Source organism: Danio rerio, chromosome 21 (genome assembly GCF_049306965.1).
Source record: "Danio rerio strain Tuebingen ecotype United States chromosome 21, GRCz12tu, whole genome shotgun sequence".
In the NCBI taxonomy this organism is placed as follows: domain Eukaryota; kingdom Metazoa; phylum Chordata; class Actinopteri; order Cypriniformes; family Danionidae; genus Danio; species Danio rerio.
This window is the reverse complement of record NC_133196.1, coordinates 42,948,671-42,970,634: the sequence shown is the minus strand read 5'-3', so window position 1 is coordinate 42,970,634 and position 21,964 is coordinate 42,948,671. Positions and strand designations below refer to the sequence as shown.

Below are 21,964 nucleotides of genomic sequence, written 5' to 3'. Positions count from 1 at the left end.
GTCAAGCCAGGATCTTGATGGTTTATTGTGGGTTTGTTGATTACGTGAAGAAATCTGTGATACAAGTTAAACAAAAATTGTAATTAACAATTAGATTTTGAATTTAAATAGTAAATTTTAATATTTTTGTCTTGTGTTTACATTAATTTTACATTTGATTAGCCAAAATGACAAGTTTCAGTCTTTTAAATACGTTTAATCGCGATTAATTTTCAAAAAAGGTGCGATTAAATAGTTACTTTTTTTAATCAGTTGTCAGCACTAATATATATTAGTGTATATATATAATCGCTATTTATATATATATATATATATATATATATATATATATATATATATATATATATATATATATATATATATATATATTTAAAATAGAACTTAAATCTAGTTATTCAAAAATAGAACTTAAATCTAATACCTACCTGAAGGTGGCGATGACATTGTAGAGCTGACTTATTTAGGACTGAACAACATTGTTTAACCTAACAATTCCCCTAATGGTTGTAATCAGCCCCTTTAGTTCTCGCTGAGATGATCTGCTGAGTGATCCGCGGCCTACAAAATGGAAACAAGTCTCAGTTGAGTGACCCATTGTCGGCAGCTTTCAGGACATAGCAAAACAGGGTTGCAGGTGAAGATTGTGTAATTAAGAAAGATGAATGAGAACGAGATAAGAGATAAAGCCCCTGTCGATATCAAATCCTAAAGGGAGAAGATATAAAATCCCTTTGGGGCTTGTCATGTGAACAGAGTTCAGCATGTCTGTAGGTACAATTAAACTGCAGCTGAATTGCCTCGATGATGACATCAAAAGCTTCACCAATCTCTCTCTTTCTTTCTCTCTATCTTTCTCTCTCGCTTGCTCTGTTGCTATTTATAGACTCTCATCAGCACTGGCTGGAAGGTAGTGATGCTGCTTCCCTCCCAGTATTTTCTCTCCATGGCCACATATGAATAGTCTGTCACAATGTTTCTGCTCCTCACATTTTCTGTTACCTTGAAATTCAATTTTCAGTGGTTGAATGGCTGTCAGATGGCGTGGGCTGATGTGCTAGTTAATATGGGTTAGTCAAAATATATCCTTAGGCAACCATAACATGCCTTAAATTATTATCATCACTGAACAATATTACAATTAACTTAATGTTTATTCAAGAAAAAGTTACTGAAATTGCAATTCTAACAGCTGCCTCAAAAACTGTTTGTATCTAATAAGATTCTCTGAAATCATATTTACTTATATTAGTTAAGAACTACTTTATCACTCCTTCAGGACCGTGTGATTCTGACTGGTAAATCATATGTAATTCCAGGAATTCATAAAACTTTTCAAACGTGAGCTTAGACAATCCTGCGACAAAACCCTGGGTTATCAAATTTTAGGTTTGATTTTATAAAGTAGAATGTGATTAGCATATCGCATAGACAGGAGATGGACAATGACACTGAAACACTGGCAGATTTAGTGTTGGGGGTTTCATGGCTAAATTTGATGAGCCTGGTGGCAATCTTCAACGATTGCACATTCCACCAGTAATTCTGCGGTCACACCAGAATTTGAGCCCTCGAAATTCTGTTGCATGGCACTGCAAAAAGGGGTGGGATTAAACTAGATGATTGGACATTAAAAAAGTGATTTCTGTCTAAAGAGGTCATGCTTCGATTTTCGATTGGTCTCGCACTGTCATGTGATGCCATTTCACAGGTTAGAGTTCAATAACATAAACGTTTTGCTTGAGTTTGTGTTCTGGTCTGCCGCATTCGCATGCGTATAAATGGAAGTCTATGAGGCGAAAAGTGCAGTGTGACCATGGCTTTAGAGTAGAATGTGAAGGTTTAAGTAGCAAAGTAACGGAACAGTTTTGCTTAAAATATTGCAATGCACACATTATGAGTGACATATCAGAGTACAGTAGTGAACAAACTGTTGGTGCCAGTGCCGGCCTGTAGGGTTAAGGGGCCCTAGTCGAGATAAAAAAAATTTAAAAATTACACCCACTAAGGCAAGGCAAGGCAAGTTTATTTATATAGCACATTTCATACACAGTGGCAATTCAAAGTCCTTTACATAAACAAGAATAAAAGAAACAAGTAAAATAAAAATAAAAACAAATAATAAAAATGTGTAAAATCAAAACAAAACATAAAAAAACAGGTAAAATGTGATATAAAAGAATGAAGAAGAAGAGAAAAACATGATAGTGCGATCTGTCGGACGCAGTACAGTGCTCATTCAGTAAAGGCACAGCTAAATAGATGTGTTTTCAGTCTTGATTTGAATGTGCCTAATGTTGGAGCACATCTGATCATTTCTGGAAGCTGATTCCAGCAGCGGGGAGCGTAGTGGCTAAAAGCTGATTCACCCTGCTTTGACTGAACTCTTGGAACTTCTAGTTTATATGATCCTAATGATCTGAGTGATCTGTTAGGTTTGTATTCAGTGAGCATATCTGTCATGTATTTAGGTCCTAGGCCATTTAGTGATTTATAGACCAGTAATAATACTTTAAAGTCTATTCTGAATGTAACTGGCAGCCAGTGTAAAGACCTGAGGACAGGTGTGATGTGCTCTGATTTTCTGGTTCTGGTTAGAATTCTGGCTGCAGCGTTCTGGATGAGCTGCAAGTGTCTGACTGTCTTTTTAGGAAGACCAGTGAGGAGTCCATTACAGTAATCCACCCTGCTGCTGATAAAAGCATCAACAAGTTTTTCTAAATCTTCACTAGAAACAAAGCATCTGATTTTTGCTATGTTTTTAAGATGATAGTATGCTGATTTTACTGACTGCTTTAACATGACTGTTGAAACTCAGATCTGACTCCAGAGTCACACCAAGATTCTTGACCTTATTTTTTGTCGTTTGACCTTTAGAGCCAAGGTACGCATTCACCTTGAGAACCTCATCTTTGTTTCCAAACACAATCATTTCAGTTTTCTCTTTGTTTAAAGAAAGTTTTGGCACATCCAATTGCTCATTTCATCAATGCATTGGCAGAGGGTGTCAATGGGGCTGTAGTCATTAGGCAGTAAGGCTAGGTAGATCTGAGTGTCATCAGCATAGCTGTGGTAGGAGATTTGGTTCTTTCTCATTATTTGGCTTAGAGGGAGCATGTAAAGGTTGAACAGGAGAGGTGCCAGAATCTAATCACTAATGTAAAAACAGTAAGAAAGCACAAAACAAATACAAAAAAATAAAAAAAAATTAATTTAGGTGTGTACATTTTTGTTAACTGTAGCATATTTAACCTATAATATGTAAAAATATTTACTCATATTTAAACAAATAAGTTTGCAAGTATTGTAATGTACTACTAAATAATTTATTATGCATACCAGAACATTAATTTGACATTGCTTTTTTCTCTGCTTTTCATTTTCTTTTTTTCTTTTTTTCAGCTCCAGAGAGATGCCATTTGGACGCCATTTCATTTCAAAATAACATTCAATTAATATTGATTACAAATAGCAACGACACTTGTGATGTTATATTACTTAAGACATTTTTTCGGGTTTATATTGAATGTGAGCAATTTGGAGAAATAAGTAGAATCTGTGTAGGAATATGTTACATCCTTCTACACTCTCAGAAATAAAGCGAGCTGTCACTGGGGTGGTACCTTTTCAAAAGGTACAAATTTGTACCTTAAAAGTCCATATTATACCTCAAGGGTACATATTAGTACCTAAAAAGTACAAAAGTGTTCCTCTTAAAATTTGTAGGTACTAATTTTTACCTTTGAGGTACCAATATGGACCATTTAAGTACAAATGTGTACCTTTTGAAAAGGTACTACCCCAGTGACAGCTTGCGTACCTGAGAGTGCAGTTCACCAAATAGCTGATTGCGTGTGGTGATATGCAAAACTGAGTGTGATGCTGCTGGGTATATTTCTAATACTTTTTGCTTTTATTCATACTGTTGTTGTGTATTTATTATAATTTTCAGCTTTGTCATGTATGAATTATACAGAGCGATTCTTTTAATGAAATGTTTGTTTTTTTCTCACCGTCGTTGTGAAATGTATAACGTTTAATGGGGTTTGTGCATTGTGCGATATGCATTGTTCATGATTTAAACATATGGGCTCGTCCTCACGCTTATGTTTACAATAAATATTCAAGAGCAGCTTTCGTAAATCCTCCAAGAAACATGGGGTCTTAGACAACTGCCTATATTGTCTGTAAGACAGGCCAGCCCTGGTTGATGCGTGTCTCTCTGGTGCATCTTTGACCAAGACAGAAAGTCTTTGTAATGTATCTAAAGCCACAATATGTAACTAATATTCATATTAAAACCTAATATCCAAAAAAATGTAAAACCACAGTTTCCAATCTCACTGCAGAATTAAATGAGCACCTCAACTCTCCTGTTTCCACCAAAACTGGAGCTCTACAAGGCCAAATACACCAGCTGCTATAGCCAAACCTTTGGTCACTCCTGCCAATGCCAAACATCTGTTTCAATGGTGCCCACAGCGAAAATCTTGGGCTGTGGACAATGTTAGATGTGTATTGTTTTCTGATGAGTCCACCTTTACTGTCTTTCTTACAGCCGAGAGAGTTAAAGTGTGGAGAAGCCCCAAAGAAATGTACCACCCAGAGTGTTGCTTGCCCAAGTGAAGCATAGGGATTGATCAGTGATGGTTAGAGCAGCAATATAATGCCATTGCCTTGGCCCAATGCTTATGCTAGATGAGAACATCACTGCCAAGGACTACTGAACCATTCTGGAGAACCACGTGCACCTAATGGTTCAAACATTAAATCCTTGAGGCGGTGCTGTGTATTAGAATGATAATGCACCAATACACACAGCAAGACTGGTGGTGAAGTGCTTTGATAAACATGAAAGTGTAGTTGAACATCTCCCATGGCCTGCACAGTCACCAGATTCAAATATTATCGAGTCACTTTGGGGTGTTTTAGAGTGTTTTAGAGTGAGAGGAAATTTTTCCTCCACCAGCATCACATAGTGACCCAGCCACTATTCTGCAAGAAGTATGACTCAAAATCCTTCTAGCCACTGTGCATGTATGTTGTGTATGTGTACTGTCTGTCATTCTCAAGACAAATTGATGCTGTTTTGGCCCCAAAAGGGGGCCCTACACCATACTTATGAATTATTGTGGTCTAAAACCAGGCAGTTTCATTGTTCAACCCCTGTATGTTGGTCCTGGAACATCATTCCTGTTCAAAAATATAATCCTTACCTGAACCCTAATCCTAACTGTAAATTATTTCCAAAATCAGAGGTGATAACAATCAGTGGCGCCCCCAGACCATTTTTTAGCCAGAAGCGGCCGCACCAAATCTTGGGGTGGCACACACACAAATGTAATCTTAAAGTGTAATGTTATATTTTTGTTTCTGATAAGTAAAATAATGTGGGTTTTAGTTCATTTAATTAATTACTCTTGAAATATTGCAATTTTTTCCCAAAAAAATCTATAAATTATAATTCAATAAAATAAAAAAAATCTATATTAAGTTTAAAAACACTTTTCATATATATAAATACATTTTTTTGTTACTCTTCACATAATTTTATTGTATAGCACAGGGTACATGCCATGTCTAAAATTAAGGAAGGTTAATGAATTAATTAATAAAACAAATTAACAAAATGCATTAATACTATATAAACACACTTACTATTTCTACTATAATATCAATTATCCATATTCCTTTTTTAACCAAAATATTATTAATACAGCTTCTTCTATTAATGTACCTTAAGGTAAATATTAAATTGCCATTGATGTCTATTGAAGGTGTGTGTGTGCTGTCAACGACGATCGGAGAGGGGCAGCGAATCAGTTACATCAGTGGCACCAGTCAATTAACAAAAATTTAGTGGCTGCTATTTATTCATATATTTATATTGTGGATTTATGCAAGTACATTTAAATTAATAACATTAACAGCAAAATCATATTGGGGTGGCCACAAGGGTGGACAGAGTTTACACTGGGGTAGTCGTGGCCAAACCCTGATAACAATGTAGAAGCGCAAAACAAAGGTGTAGTTTGATGACAGCATGACTAAGTGTGGAATCGTGGGAGTTGTCATCTTCATTACACCCATTGAACTTCTGCAAAAATCAATTTTTAAAAGAATTATTCTGAAAAGCTGTGGTTGCCAGAATTTTACCATAAAAATACAGTAGAAACCGAGATGAAATTAATGGTAAACTACTGTATTTCACTACTTTATCCAATGTTTCCAGTTTGAATACATGAATCAACACATTGTACAAAGACAAAAACACAACAAAAGGAGGATGGTGATAAGACAACAGATTTCCAAGCAGAGAAACACACACACAACTACTAAACACTAAAGTAATGCAATAAACAATTTTGATTATGAACTCATTTTTCTGGTCATCATATTTAGACTGGACATTATAGGCTGCGCAGCTGCACTTAAATGACATGATCAATTCTTCCATTGATCGCTGTGCCTAGTTTTTCCATTGTTGATTGAGGCCATTGACATGCAATGTGTTCCTATTCTCTCTGTCCCTGCATCCCTAATGGAAAATGATTGTGGAAACGCGAGTGTGCTGGACGTACACATGTATGGATGCATCAGGCACAGTTGCAGCTTTGATGACATATAATTAGCTCGTAATGAATTCCTCTTTCCCTCCTAATCAACAGCTGGGTCCTCATTTCTCTTCAATCAAATTCACACTCGCCTGATGACAAATACCACATGATGTTCCACAAGTAAAGGACTCAAATGTAACATGAAACATCAAATCAAAGTTTGAATATGGAAATGACAGAACATATATAAATATTGGCGGAATGTAATCTTTAAAGTGCAATACGCCAGCGCCCTCTGGTGGTTCATCCTGCACCGATTGTTTATTCACCATTTATACCTCAAGTGGTTACAAACCGTTCTTTCAGTAGCTTTCAAAGATATTTAGAATAATTTTGGGTGAGCTAATGATTGGTGATCCACTGACTTCCAAAGTAGGGGCATACGAATATGGTTTCTTGAAAAAATCGTCAACATATCTTCTTTTTTGTTCAACCGAAGACACAAGAAGGGTGTGGAAAAATTGGCCCTTTAGATTATTTCTCATATTTAAGACAGTCTTTTATAATTAACAGGCTGAAGTTTAACAGTTGTGAAATGTCTTGTAATGTTATGCTTCATATATTCTCATACTAGAGAAGTAGCTGTAAGAAACAATTCCATAAGATACACAGAGATTAGCAGGGAGCTAAATAATGCAGCAGCTTGCATCTGCTGTTTGGAGACCAACAGATAGGACTCGGCTTATTAAAATGCAGCATGTCTGCATAAATATTACATGAAAACACACAGAGAGAGGGTGAGCTTAAGTCAAACTTTTCACTAAGAGAATACAGAATGTGAAATAAAAAAAAACTTTCAGAGATTGAAAATGCCTGTAGCAGAAAGAGAACTTTTTAGCAAATAGGACATGAACAATGTAAAAAAAAATAATTCATATTAATAATGCCAACTCATTAAGTCAAGAATTACTGTTTATATAATCCAACAGTTTAATTAGAACTGTACATGCTGTATACATAATAATGTAATTTTATTGTTTACATATTTGTTTTACATTTTGTTTTTGTTCAATGGTCAAATTAAATCCTGCTTTGAATGAATGAACAATCGAAAAGCTCTCACACACACATGCACGCACCCAACGAACAGGTTAAATATCTTGCCAAGGAGTAATGCCGGCACTATATTTTATATTATTACAATTGTCCACATACTATTTTACATTTGATTAAATATCTAATATTGTTAAAACATTGCTATAAATAAAATATTGCTATTTAGTCTTAGTATTTTTTAGATCTTTTGATTTATTCAATTCTATTTTCCCATTGTGTTTCCCATTGTGTTTTTTTTCACACAAATATTTTAAATATCACAGAGAAAAACATACGAAAGAATCCTGCTCAGTTAAACATCGTGCTGAGGAATATTTCATAATAATTATATATATATATATATATATATATATATATATATATATATATATATATATATATATATATATATATATATATATATATATATATATATATATATACAGTTGAAGTCAGAATTATTAGCCCCCTTTTGATTTCTTTTTTAAATATTTCCCAAATTATGTTTAACAGAGCAAGGAAATTTTCACAGTATGTCTGATAATATTTTTTCTTCTGGAAAAAAGTCTTATTTGTTTTATTTCAGCAAGAATAAAAGCAGTTTTTATTGTTTTAAAACCATTTTTGGGACAAAATTATTAGCCTTTTTAAGCTTTTTTTTTTCGGTCGTCTACAGAACAAACCATCGTTATACAATAACTTGCCTTATTACCCTAACCTGCCTAGTTAACCTAGCTAAGCCTTTAAATGTCAATTTAAGCTGTATAGAAGTGTCTTGAAAAACATCAAGTCAAATATTATTTACTGTCATCATGGCAAAGATAAAATAAATCAGTTACTAGAAATGAGTTATTAAAACTATTATGCTTAGAAATGTGCTGAAACAATCTTCCCTTCATTAAACAGAAATTGGGGAAAAAATAAACAGGGGTGCTAACAATTCAGGGGTGCTAATAATTCAGGGGGGCTAATAATTCTGACTTAAACTGTATATATATATATATATATATATATATATATATATATATATATATATATATATATATATATATATATATATATATATATATATATATATATATATATATATTTACAAACTAGAACACTATAATAAAGTAATAAAACAATTTAACAATATAACAACGTTTATTTATAAGCAATTATTTATAAAATAATTTAAAAACTAGAACAATGTATAACTAGAAATGGCACATTTTAATAGTATGTAGTTTATCCAATTTAAAAATAATACAATTATTTGTATTAATACTATATTAATACTTTTTCATTCATTAATTTTCTTTTTGGCAAGTCCCTTTATTAATCTAGGGTCGCCACAGCGGAATGAACCGCCAACCCATCCAGCATATGTTTTTTGCAGCGGATGCCCTTCCAGCTGCAACCTATCACTGTGAAACATTCACACACATAGATACGGAGAATTTAGCTTACCCAATTCACCTATAGCGCATGTCTTTGAACTCCCATGCGAACATGGGGAGAACATGCAAACTCCACACTGAAATGCCAACTGAACCAGCCGGGGCTCGAACCAGCGACCTTCTTGCTGTAAGGTGATTGTGCTTCTCACTGCACCACCGTGCTTAATAGTTTTTATATTCCTATTTAATTACTAATAAATCAGAAATGTTTTTTCCATTTGATATTTGTTAAAAAACTAAAAGAATTCTTAACCAAAAACATCTTTATTTTGCATATAAACATTTAAACATAACATCATACTAAATAGATGCAAACATATTATATAATGATCATGTAAGAGGATTTGATATCACTGACATGTTTTTTTTACTGTGGTTAAACTCTGATCTTCTCCAGAGACAGCAGCTGCTTCCTTCCCTCAAAGAGCAGAACACCAGCAGCAATGGCAGAGTTCAGACTGTCCACACCGTCAACCATCGGGATCAACAGTCTCCGCCCGCTAGTCCTCTCAGCCAATTGCAAAGCCTCCCGACTCAGGCCGTGCGTTTCTCCACCAATGATGAGGCTCGTGTGCCCAGCAACCCAGTCTGTGTAATAAAGCTGCGTCTCCAGGGATTTACTATTTTTATCACAATAATCTTCCAAACTACACAAATCATTGGCATCATCATCATCATCATCATCATCATGTGCTTTGCTTTGGTACTGGTGGCCTTTCACCCAGCCGTAATCTGATGGCCTTCTGTGTTTTTGAGGTGTCGTGTTATCGTTATGTTTGGCCATGGTTGTGCTGTGGTTGTCGGCTACATGAACGGTTGATGTTTTGGGCAGGTGATTCGAAATGTCCGTCCATGTCAGGTTTGGGATTATAGGGAGACGGAAATGAGCCCCCATGGCTGCCCGGAGGACTTTAAGCTCCCAAATATCTACACATCCTGCGAGAAGCACATAAAACAGCCCATAAAATGCATGTATATATGCATTTCATGCAGTCAGGGTTCATACACGTTTTACTACTAAAATTCAATGACTTTTCCAGGACTTTCAAGTAAATGACCCAATGTTTCATGTAATGTTTGCGTGTACGTAATAAATTATTTTTAAAAAACACTGCACGTTTAAAGTTATTATAGCAGATCATAAAACATGCAAGAATCTAATTAGTGTAAACAAATGTTATATAAAATGTCTATATAAAATGTATTTAGATAATGCTCACACAGCACTAATAATGTGAGAGCATGTGTTTGGCCATAAACAGAAAAAAGTAAAGACAACTAGCCCATGTTTAAAGTTTAAGTATACAGATATTTCGTCACCTTAGAATTGTAAGGTTCTATTTGACATTTTTGTCAAAATTGAGTTATTTGACAACTTATTTACATTAAGGGATGTTTTTTTATAAGTTGTTCAGATCTTATGCACATACTGTTTACCATGGAATGCAAAAAACATTAAATCTCATTATCTCAAAATTATTCAGAATACAGATAGAACCTTATAATTCCAAGGTGCAGACCCGGATTGGCTAATCGGGAGGACCGGGAGAATTCCCGGTGGGCCGGTCCGTTTTTTTGGCCGTGAGGGCCGGTGTCCCTTGCAGCTTGCACTCTCAGCAGTCGCACTTTTTTTTTATTTATTTTTTTTATTTGATCATAGTCTCAATCTTTTTATTCATTATTTTGCCGCAGCTCCGCACTTTTTATTTATTTTCTCGCAGCCCCGTGAGCAAAATACAGCCTGCAGGTTAATGATAACGTAACTATTATTCGACCCCAACAGCTCCACCTTAGTGAATATAAGAATTCGAATAATTAATATTAATGAATATTACACCTGCTCAATGAAAATCAGATGATTCACTACATTAATAAATCTGACATAAATTGATCAGAAATCTAGAAAGGGGAGAAAAACATTAACTCGTCAATAGACATATTTCTAACAATATGTCTATATTGTGGTTCAGTGGTCAGCACGTTGCGTTACCACACTGCAAGACCAGAGTTCGATCCTTACCTATCTAATTGTATTTATTTATTTATTTTTTTTCATTTTTATTGTTAAGACATATAATACTATTGGGGTTGTTGAACATTTCAACTTATAAAGCAGCTGTTTTCTTGAAAAATACGTGATCCTGTAATTAGAAACTGAATTCGAAATGACATTATTTTAATATAGTCAGTCGTGAAGGTGGGCCGGTCTGAGGCTTGAAACTCCAGGGCTGAAAAGGAGTCCCACTCCGGCCCTGCCAAGGTGATGATTTGTTCAACAAGTTTTCATGACATTTTCAAAACTTTGTGGGTTTTTCAGATTTTCCAAATCTTTTCAGGCCTGGAAAACGCCATTTCAAAATTCCATGACGTTTCTAGGTTTTTCATAAACCCTGTACAGCAGTGTTTCCTAACAGGTGTTTCCTAACTGGTGGGTCGCGACCCACGGGAACATTTTCAATGGGTCGCGGAGTGTGTGATCAAAAAAAAACAAAACAACAAAAGTTACATTTTTAACTCATTTTGCTTATATCGGACTTTTATTTTGAAATGCACGTGCGACAACCGTACAGTTTGACATGTGAAATTTCATTTAATTATAGCAACAAATATGTAGAAGCGCAAGTACGACCTCGAATATGTAAAGTATGGATTTACATATATTAATGACAAAAAAGGCTTAAAGCCTCAGTGTGTCATATGTAGTGAGGTGCTCTCACAAGAGAGCATGAAACCTTCTAAATTGAAACGATATTTAGAAACCAAACATCCCAGTTGCAAGGACAAACATCTGGACTATTTTCAAAGACGACTCCAATAGCTGAATAGCAGATGACGTTTTTACTCTGTAATATTACTATAATTTGATACATTTTGATTTATCGGTCACTACTTGTATGTTAACAAATAAATACAAATGAATTATAATTCCTAAAATTATATTATAGTTCCTAAAAATTCGTGTCGCGGCATGATGACCATGTTAAAATGTGGGTCCCATGGCCAAACCAGTTGAGAACCCCTGCTCTACAGTATGTGTGTAAAGACGTACTGTATGTGATTATGTGTGACTACTTGACATTTTTAAAGTGTCTGCATTTATATTTGTTGTATAAAACAGTATTTTAATGACTAATTTAGCTGTAAGTATAAAAAAAATAATACTTTAACCAATCATTTTTAATCGTCAATCATTTCCATCATTAGCCAGCTCATCAAACATTTATGATTATATTTCTTAAAGAAATATCTCCATCTTTATTGGAAGAAGTCTCCTAGAAGATGTTTGACTTGAACCAGTTTTGATCCATTCAGAAGACTTCTGGCAGTGTAACAATCTCAGCTTAGCATGATGAATTGAATCAGATAATATACATAATGTAAGTACAGAAGACTCAAGCTTTAAACAGGGTTCCCACTCTTTCACAAACAGTAGACTTAATGACTTTCAAAGACCTTTTAAAGCACCATTAACTATATCAATATCACACACCTTTGTAATTCATACCTCAACATATGTAGCCTCATGAAAGTCCTGACTGTACTGTTTTAGTTACACTTAAAATTTACATCAAAATGTGAAAATTATTCAAAGAATTTTAATAAAATTAGCTGTATGCAATACTGGTGATATTCATTTGGGGTTTCTGGAATATTGATAAAAATGTGCATTATTTGTCAGTGTTATTCATTCAATCATTTTCTTTTCGGCTTAGTCCCTTTGTTAATCTGGGGTCGCCACGGCGGAATACACCGCCAACTTATCCAGCATATGTTTTACACAGCGCATGCCCTTCCTGCCACAACCCACCACTGGGAAGTGACAGTGTTATTGTACAAGATTAAAATTTTAGATGTTTAATTTGTCTGTTTTGACAATAGAGTACAATTATTGAAATAAAACCGTAAACAAATTTAATTTCAATTTCAAGCACATTCAAAGACCTGTGTTTGTTTTTCCAGTCCTTGAATCCATATGTCTGAAATTCAAGTACTTTTAAGTACTTTCAAGAAGCATGAAAATCCTGTTTAAAGGGCACCTATTTAACCCGTTTCACGATTTTAAATGACTCTTTCGTGTCTCCATAATGTGTCTGTGAAGTTTCAGCTCAAAACACCCATCAGATTATTTATTATACCTTTCTCAGGGCTCGAAATTAACCTCTTTGCTTGGTAGCACCGGTGCTCCTAACCTAAAAAATGTAGGTGCACCCACCAATTATAACCACCGTTATTACAAGTTTATACAGATTTATTGCATTTGAAATCAACACTAATCAAACTAACAAGCAAAAAAAAAAAAAATATATATATATATATGCATGCATGAGGAAAACGTCTCATCGAAATCCCGTTATCACAAGAAAACACATTTTATAACATAACTGAGTGACCAAAAGATATACGGAGCGCTCACCGGCCCTGCACGCACTGCTTGACATGAATGAATCTGTTATCGGTATAACTGTGCTGTTCTCACTGGTGCTTTTGACATATACTGTACCTTATTATATGCATACGTCATGTTAATAGCCATACCGGTCTTCATGAGTAGCAATATTAGTTTACTCAGTGTAAGCCTATTTGCGATGGAGTACAAGTGTTACATTTTACACACAGCTGCCATTGCACATTGCTCTCGTGCTAGATGTGGCAAACAGTTACCTGAAAATTCCATCCCACAGACTTTTCATAGCGGACTTGAAGCCAACGGAAGTCTTTTATCCACACTTGGAAAAGTGTAGATGGTGGATTAACATTCAGCACGTGATCACTACTAAGATGTTTCATTATTTGTAACTTTAGATGTCATGGTTTCTAAAACTAAATCTGTCAGTGTTATCTTCATTATCTTCAGCGCTTTACAGTTTTTCGCGGTAGTAGCTCTCTCTGTCATCACAAGCCAGAAGGCATTGACTGAGTGATTGACAGCTGAAATTTCAGTGCTAGAGCAGTGGACCAATAAGAAGAGCGCGAAGGCGGGACAAACATTACAGACTTGGCTTTGTTTACTGCAGCAAGTTGGCTTGACAACTGTTTTAAACCATTCCTGAGCACTGAATTTAGCGTTTCAAATGCAGAAATGCATTCTGCGTAAATGCCTCCCAAATCAGCGTATGTGGTGAACATTTTGCAGTAAAAACTGGTCGCACACAACAATTTCAAGCATTCGCACGAATGCTCCCAAATAGATTTTGAGGTCGCATAGATAAAATTTTGAGCGCATATGCGACCAAAACGGTCGATAAAAATGTGTTAAAATATGTTATAAGATGTTCAGTGGATCTTTTCATCCAGAACGAGACAAAAAGTAGAACATTTGAACAGTGGACAAGATTTATTATTATTATTATGGGTCAAACTAAATTCCCATTCCCTAATAATATGCTTTCCTAAAGGGCAGCCCTACAGTGGATTTGATGATAACGATTTTTAATGAGTCTGAATAATTATTAATTACGAACAAATTCAATAATTCAAAACCATAACAAATCGAAAAAATACATTACAACATCATTACATTACAGCATCTCTAAAAATGAATCATTGTTGAGCGTTTTATCTTTTTTTTTTTTGCGTTTCCCTATTATAATTTAATTACTGACTTTAATAACATTGGTGTGTTTATATATTGTTATCTGCTACACTGTAAAAAGTCCTGGGTTAAATACAATCAATTTGTGTTGAGACAACATGAAAGAATTAAATTAAATTATTAGTTTAATTTAATTTAAGTGGATTGAACATAAAACAATTAAGTTGTCCCAAAAAACAACTGTTAACTGTTAAAGGAAACAAAGTCATTTAAGTCTAGTCTTTTAATAATAATAAAAATTTATTTGAATTTAATAATTAGGTAGAGCAGAAAGAAGCGAGTTGTTTACCTTTGGTCAGCAGAACACTATGACAGCCTGCAGCGGCGGCGGAGCGTAACACTGAGCCCAGGTTTCCAGGATCCCTAACAGTGTCACAGATCAGTGTCAGAGGCACAGCCCTGCCATACTTCTCTTCTGAGAATGTTAATCGAGACGCCTCAGGCCGTTTGAATATCGCTGCAATTATTAGAGACACTCAAATTAAGGTGCTGCAGTCCGGGACAATTAAATTAAATAATGCCATTTTATCTTCTTACCAATTATTTCCTGTGAGGTGTCAAGTTCAGACCAGACTTGAGCATCTTCCATCTTGACTTTCACCACATTGGTTTGTCTGAGTTTATCCAGGGGAAGCTCTCTCAGCGCATCCACTGAACTGAAATAAAGCGTTTGAGCCTCAGCTCCAGCATCCAGAGCACTGCATACGAGATGCTTTCCTTCCAGAACAACCTGATGCTCACGTAGCTTCTTAGATCCTGCTATTCGGGCCAACTTCCTGCAGATAAAATGGAAATAAAAACAACATCATTTATTGTAAATAAAAGCAATACTTACGGATTTAAATATTTAAATAATATTTACATTTATTTTTTTTACTTATTTAGCCATATCAACAGCATTGTTCGTAATCATGAAAACATTGATAATAAATAGTCAATTCATCATCAACAAACATAACAGTTTCGTAATAAAGCATCAACTCAACTCAACTCACTTTATTTCTATAGCACTTTCACAAATCACAATGATTACCAAAGTGCTGTACATAAAACGCATGTAAAATATACATAAAACCAAAACCATCACATGATTAAAAGCTAAAGAAAACAAGTGTGTTTTCAGTGACCTCTAAAAAGAATCAAAAGTTTGAGCTGTTCTTAAAGAGAGTGGGAGATCGTTCCAGAGTCTTGGCGCTGCAACCGAGAAAGCTCTCACCTCGACAATTTAAGCGCGATCTAGGAACTTGCAAATAGAGACGATCCTTAGAGCGAAGAGATCTCACAGGTTGGTGCATAATAATTAGCTCAGAAATATACTCAGGGGCCAGGCCATGGAGGGATTTATAAACATACAACAGAACTTTGTACTGAATTCTAAACTGGATTGGCAACCAGTGTAGAGAAACAAGCACATGTGTAATGTGTTCTCGTTTTTTTTGTGCCCGTTAAAAGCCTGGCAGCTGCGTTCTGGACTAGCTGCAGTCGCGAGAGAGAGGCCTGCCTCACACCCAGATAAAATGCGTTGCAATAGTCCAGATGAGAAGAAATAAAAGCATGAACAACTTTCTCCAAATCACTGAAAGAGAGGATAGACTTAAACTTGGCAATATATCTAAAATAGAAAAAACTATTTTTGACAACGGCATTCATTTGCCGATCAAATTTTAGCTCAGAGTCAAAGATGACACCAAGACTCTTTACCAAGAAATGCTTTTCCCAGGAAGCAATGACAGATTGCCATCAGAATCTGAACCTTTTTGACCAAAAACAATGAATTCGCACTTGTCTTCATGAAGTTGGAGAAAGTTATTTGCCAACCAACACTTCACATCAGCCAAACAATTAAGCAAAGCCTGAAAGGAGGAGTGATCCCTAGATTTTATAGGGAAGTAGATTTGAGAGTCATCAGCATATAGATGGTAATTTATGCCATGCTTTTCAAAAAAAATTTCCTAACGCAAGTAAGTAAAGGGAGAACAAAACAGGACCCAGTATTGAGCCTTGCGGAACCCCACACATTAATTGCATGACAGATGAAGAGGAGTTGCCCACACTGACTGATATAGTTCTATCCTTCAGATATGAGCCGAACCAATCTAAGGCCAGACCCTGGATGCCAGCGTGTTCTCTAAGACGATCAGTGAGAATGTCATGATCCACTGTATCAAAAGCAGCAGTGAGTTCCAACAGTACAAGAACAACAGGGCTACCTGAATCAACCTCCAACAAAATATCGTTTGAAACCCTCAATAGAGCGGACTCTGCTATGACGAGCTCTAAAACCATACATCATACTAATAACATCCAGATAACTACATATAAGGTCATATAAGATTTTTCAATATAGTCCTTGAAAGCATAAAAAAAGTTCTCTAATATAAGTTTAAAATATAAAATATGTTTTAGAGTAAAAATATTCTTACAAAAGTCATGAATTGGTTTTAATTAGGAGTAGAGAACTTATGCTTACCAAATTGGACAATTATTCCATTAAGTGCTAGTACATCTTTATTGGCTACTAATAGCTGTACTATACTGTATATAATACAGTATTTATTTACAACACTTTGTTAAATACTACATTACAGTATATCATCTATAGTGAACTATGCACTGCTGTTGAATACTTTTGCTTTAATACAGTAAACTGTGGTGTATTTTGTAGAATAATATACCTTATAGTGGTTGAATACTTAGTTCAGCAATGGGTAATTTGTTTAGGATATTTAGTTGTAATACCCAGCAACTATTTACCTTATTCTAGAATGCGGAAGTGCGCCTGTTATCACGATTGTCTTAGAACTTCCGATTCAGGTGCCTATGGTAGAGATGACTAGGAATAATAAACGGCAGAAAATGGTCAATGAACTGCCTGCTCTACAAACAAATGTTTGCATGACTATACAGACCAAGTAGAATAATATAATAAAAAAATATCAAATTGCAACATCAAGCAGCGTAACGGGCAGTTTTTAACGTCAAAAAATGAATGGAAGTGAATGAGACCGGAAGTCTCGAGCCAAAAAGAGTCAAATGGCAGCGCCCACTCGTCGGCAGAGAATAAGGTGAATAGAATAACCAAAACAGATGAATTCCAGTAGTTTAGTATAGGGCCAGTGGCGCCTGCAGCCGCACGGCTGTATGCACTGTGCATACCATGAGAGGGCGCGATTTAATACTGCTTATTTACAAGATGATCCCAAGGTGTCCATATCCGTATCCAGGCCGTATCCTGAGCTGCTGCTGCACTGTTGGTCATAGGGGAGTGGAGCATGAGACTGATTCCAGTGACGCTCCAGGGACAGATGAGTCTTCGCTGAGGCCAGCTTAAAGCCTCCACTGCTGAGACTGCAGCTCTGCACAAGACTTTTGGCCAGCGAAGAAATTAAAATGGTCGTGCCGAACTGGACTCTCAGTAATGATTTCAAACCACACTGAACTGAGCTAATCTGAACTGAACTTAAACACTAAAAACTGAACTACCCTGATCCAGTTACTATGACCATTTATGTGAACCTGCTTTGACACAATCTAAATTGTAAAAGCGCTATACAAATAAAGCTGAATTGAATTTATTTATTTATTTATTTATTACATAATTTAAATTGATAATAGTATACACTATTATATATTGACAAAGCAAAAAAAGAATGACAACAAATAAAGGTGTGCGTTTGTGTGTTTTAAAGTGTGTATGTACTTGCATGGTGGGAGATGGGTAAAGAAATCTATTGGCTTTAGTTTTGCTGGGGGTTTTTTTTACACCTAAAAATTACCATTCAGATAGCTATTGTTTAAAACAGCGTTCAAAATGGGTAAACACTCTTTAAAACAGAAAACTTAACTAAGACATTTGACAAAAGGCCTAAAACTAATGAGACAAATACTGATCCCCTACATGGGGTGGAGACCGCAGTCTCATCATCAGCACCTGAGCTGGGGAAACTGTCTCTTTTATCAGACAGATTAGATCCAGCTGCTGCACGGCCTCCTCGCATGAAATGGCTAGCATTCAAGGTGTTTTAAACAACTTTATCATAAATAAGCAGAAATCTCCATTCTCACAACCAGTTTTGGAGACCAGAGCGGTTTCATCCTTTAAGCGAGTTTGTTCCATTGAGGTAATGTAGAAACATGTTCAGTGCTGTTGCAAATATAGCCCATGCGAACTTGTAAACGACTGTCCTGCTTTTTCAAATGATTCGGTGCAACATGGAAAACCGTTTAATATAGGCTTCTCTGAAACTGAATATTTCACTTTAATTTTATTTAGGCTAGATTTATTTGACAATTCAGTTCGTGGTTCGGCATTGTTCAAGCACATTGCGGGTTTTGAAGCACTTCACCTCAAATGTTATTTGTTCTTCTATTTTATCTAGAAGATAACTGACCAAGAAAAATATTTAAACAAAGACACAAACGATATACGAAATTAGTTTTAAAAATATATTTTTTCCAAGAAAAATATACAAATTATATTTTTGTTTGAGCCCGTCCACTATTCAACTGTGTGGGTGGAAGATTTTCGGTCAGTGGAAAGTAAGGATTTAATTAATGCTTCACTAAATGTATTATATCACAATCTTTTGTCATAGATTTGCAAATATTTTAATATGTCATAATTTTAAACAGAACGCCTTGAGCGTCTGATTTTTTCCCCTTGGTGCTGATGTGCTTTTATTTAGATTTCAGTGAAATATAAAAATTAAAAAGGAAACAATCCGTGTTTCTCGACATGATTGGCGGAAGGGAGTAGGCGGTCCTGGCTTTGTGCGTACCTTGGAACAAATCCTGCAGGCGCCCCTGTATGGGGCTGCACAATACTGGAAAATCTGACATTGTTTTTGAGTTATATCTATTGCGATTAGGCATGGGACGATAACCGCGTTCAAGGTATACTGCAGTTTGGAAAAATGAAAGTTTTAAAACTGCCAAAATTTTCTGTAATACCGTTCCTAAGGTATGTGTAAGATTTACTTCTTTTTTTTTATTTTAAGACAGCAATATCTCCAGCAGAAAAGATCTCTAAAGATGCAGTTTCAAATTGTAATAAAATCTGCGTTTTTGAAACAAATAAAGAAAGCAGAAGTCAATGACTCATTTGAATTATTTAGCGTGACATGTTTACTGCTCCATATTATTTTTAATGTTTACCAAATGAAAATATATTGTGTACAAAAGGGTAAAAGTTTTAGTTTTTAACCCACACATTTAAAAGGAATATTATTTTAGAGCAGTAATCTCAATACCATGATATTTACATCCAAGGTAATCATACTGTCAGAATCTTATACCGGCCCATGCCTAATTGCGATATGAATACAATTTCAGCAGATGGGTTTAATATCTCTATTTGGTAAGAAATCAGGTACAGAAATTGAATAATCATTTGTAATATAGCACTGCATAGCCTTCATTGCAGAAATAATTCACTCACTATATTTCGGCTTAGTTCCTGTTTTATCTAGGGTTACCACTGTGGAATGAACCAATAATAATTAATTCAATAAAATATTTATTAAAGTTACAGACGATACACTTTCTTGTCTGCCTGAATGCTTTAAACTCTCTTGATATGCCCATACAACCACAGGCCTTAAAACACATGGAAATTATACATTTCACTAGTTGACATTGCAGATGAACACATTGCCATATTTATGATGTACTGTAGTAAATATAAAGACACTAACTTCCTACTGAATGCATACTAATCTTACAAAACCTACTAGTGTTTATAGAATGAAAGATATACCGTACTAGTATATAAAATTAGGTCCAAGTAGCATGATGATACTAGTCCTCAAACAAATTATGTTAGTAACGTTAGTCAACAACTGTCAGTGAAGACGTGTTTATATTACTCACGCCAAACTCTTGTCACCAGGATGTAATTTCTCATACAGTAAACCATCAACTTCTCCAAAACGGGTCCTCGATGTTAAATTGATCACCTTCTCCAGGGTTATGTGTGAGAACTGAACAGGCTGTGAGTTGTTTGGGCTAACGGGGTTTTCAATGCTCGATTTGTCGGTGTTTCTGGTGATATCATTGTTGTGTTGTGATGAACGTTCACTTGTTTGACTGATGACTCCTTCCGATATTTCTGTCGGCTCAATTACTGATATTACTCCAGATACAGCTCTTCGTCTACGCACATATCTTTTGATATTTACTTCATTACGTCCCAATGTCAAAGCTGATTGAAACAGTGCACACCGAAATCTCATGCTTGCGATGCGCGTCGCCATCTTGACAACTGAACTTCCCGGATGTTATGACGAAGGCACGTGTCAAAATTGTTTTCACGTCGGAATGCTGGACAGTTTTGTGTTTACATCATGAATGTAAATTCAATTCGATTTCTAAGCTCATATTTAAGTTACATGTTATAACTAACACATATTACACACCCTCAATTGTTAAAAACATTTATGAGTTTCTTTTGAAGAAAGCTGAAAGTCTTTAACCCCTGTAACCTTTGACTTCCATTGTTGTTTTTTCCTGTGCAAGTCTATGGTTACAGGTTTTTAGGAACAAAGGAAGAGTCAATAAACCATGACAGAATTTTTATTTTTGAGTGAACTGTCCTCTTAATAAGCTATAGATATTGTATTCTAAGCTCACTCTAATGTTGTACTGTACTCTAATAAATTGAGCAAAGATTGAAATGTGTTATTCATGTCACAAATACTGTATGTTCATATTTATTACTTAAAAAATGTTAGTAAAATGCAAAATCTCAGTAATTAAAATTACATGAAATGCCACAAGTAATGAATGTATCTCTTGGAATCAGTTTTGTTGCATATCATATAGATTATAGACATTGTATTAATTAGTATAATATTTGTACTATTTGGGTCATATTGATAGAAAAATATGTTAGTTGATGAAAATCTAACAAATAAATGTGTCTGTGCATCACTGAGATATGCAGTCTCAGCTTGCATCATCAAGGCTGCATGCAGATATTATTGGGAGATCACAAAATTACAAAACGAACAACCACTAATGATAAAAAATAAACAAATTACATTACAGATCCGAAACAAATTTGAAATATTTTTTACCACCATTAAATCAACCACAGAAGAGATTAAAATTAAATTAATTATGAATAACTGTCATTGTGGGTATGAATAGATAAAAGTGACATCTGATTAAGCACATCTTAAATTGTAATATTACAAATACAAAATTCTCCAACCCCTCTCATTTTTTTAGAATCTATATCCATTACATGTTACTAACCTGTTTCTTAGTGTTCCTCATGTCTT

General features: G+C 35.1%; 2 protein-coding genes and 1 long non-coding RNA gene across 3 annotated transcripts in view; all 3 read right to left on the bottom strand.

Annotated features, from left to right (window-relative positions):
- plrdgb (PITP-less RdgB-like protein) overlaps positions 1-784 on the bottom strand; it is a 191,024-nt gene extending 190,240 nt beyond the window's left edge. Inside the window, exon 1 of the mRNA XM_068215929.2 lies at positions 426-784. Within this exon, the coding sequence (XP_068072030.2) occupies positions 426-444 (19 nt within the window). The 5' untranslated portion in view covers positions 445-784. The remainder of the gene's footprint in view (positions 1-425) is intronic.
- A 1,228-nt stretch (positions 785-2,012) lies between these two features.
- On the bottom strand, positions 2,013-5,651 carry LOC141379907 (uncharacterized). Its single transcript, XR_012396873.1, has 2 exons — positions 3,818-5,651; positions 2,013-3,608 (listed from the first exon to the last, which is right to left on the bottom strand). It is a non-coding gene; the product is annotated as an uncharacterized lncRNA (long non-coding RNA).
- A 3,688-nt stretch (positions 5,652-9,339) lies between these two features.
- mrm3b (mitochondrial rRNA methyltransferase 3b) lies at positions 9,340-20,945 on the bottom strand. Its single transcript, NM_001163932.1, is given in 4 exon segments — positions 9,340-10,027; positions 14,974-15,141; positions 15,222-15,460; positions 20,553-20,945. Coding segments are annotated over 4 exon segments (1,350 nt in total). The 5' UTR covers positions 20,936-20,945; the 3' UTR covers positions 9,340-9,467.
- Between the last annotated feature and the right edge of the window lie 1,019 nt (positions 20,946-21,964).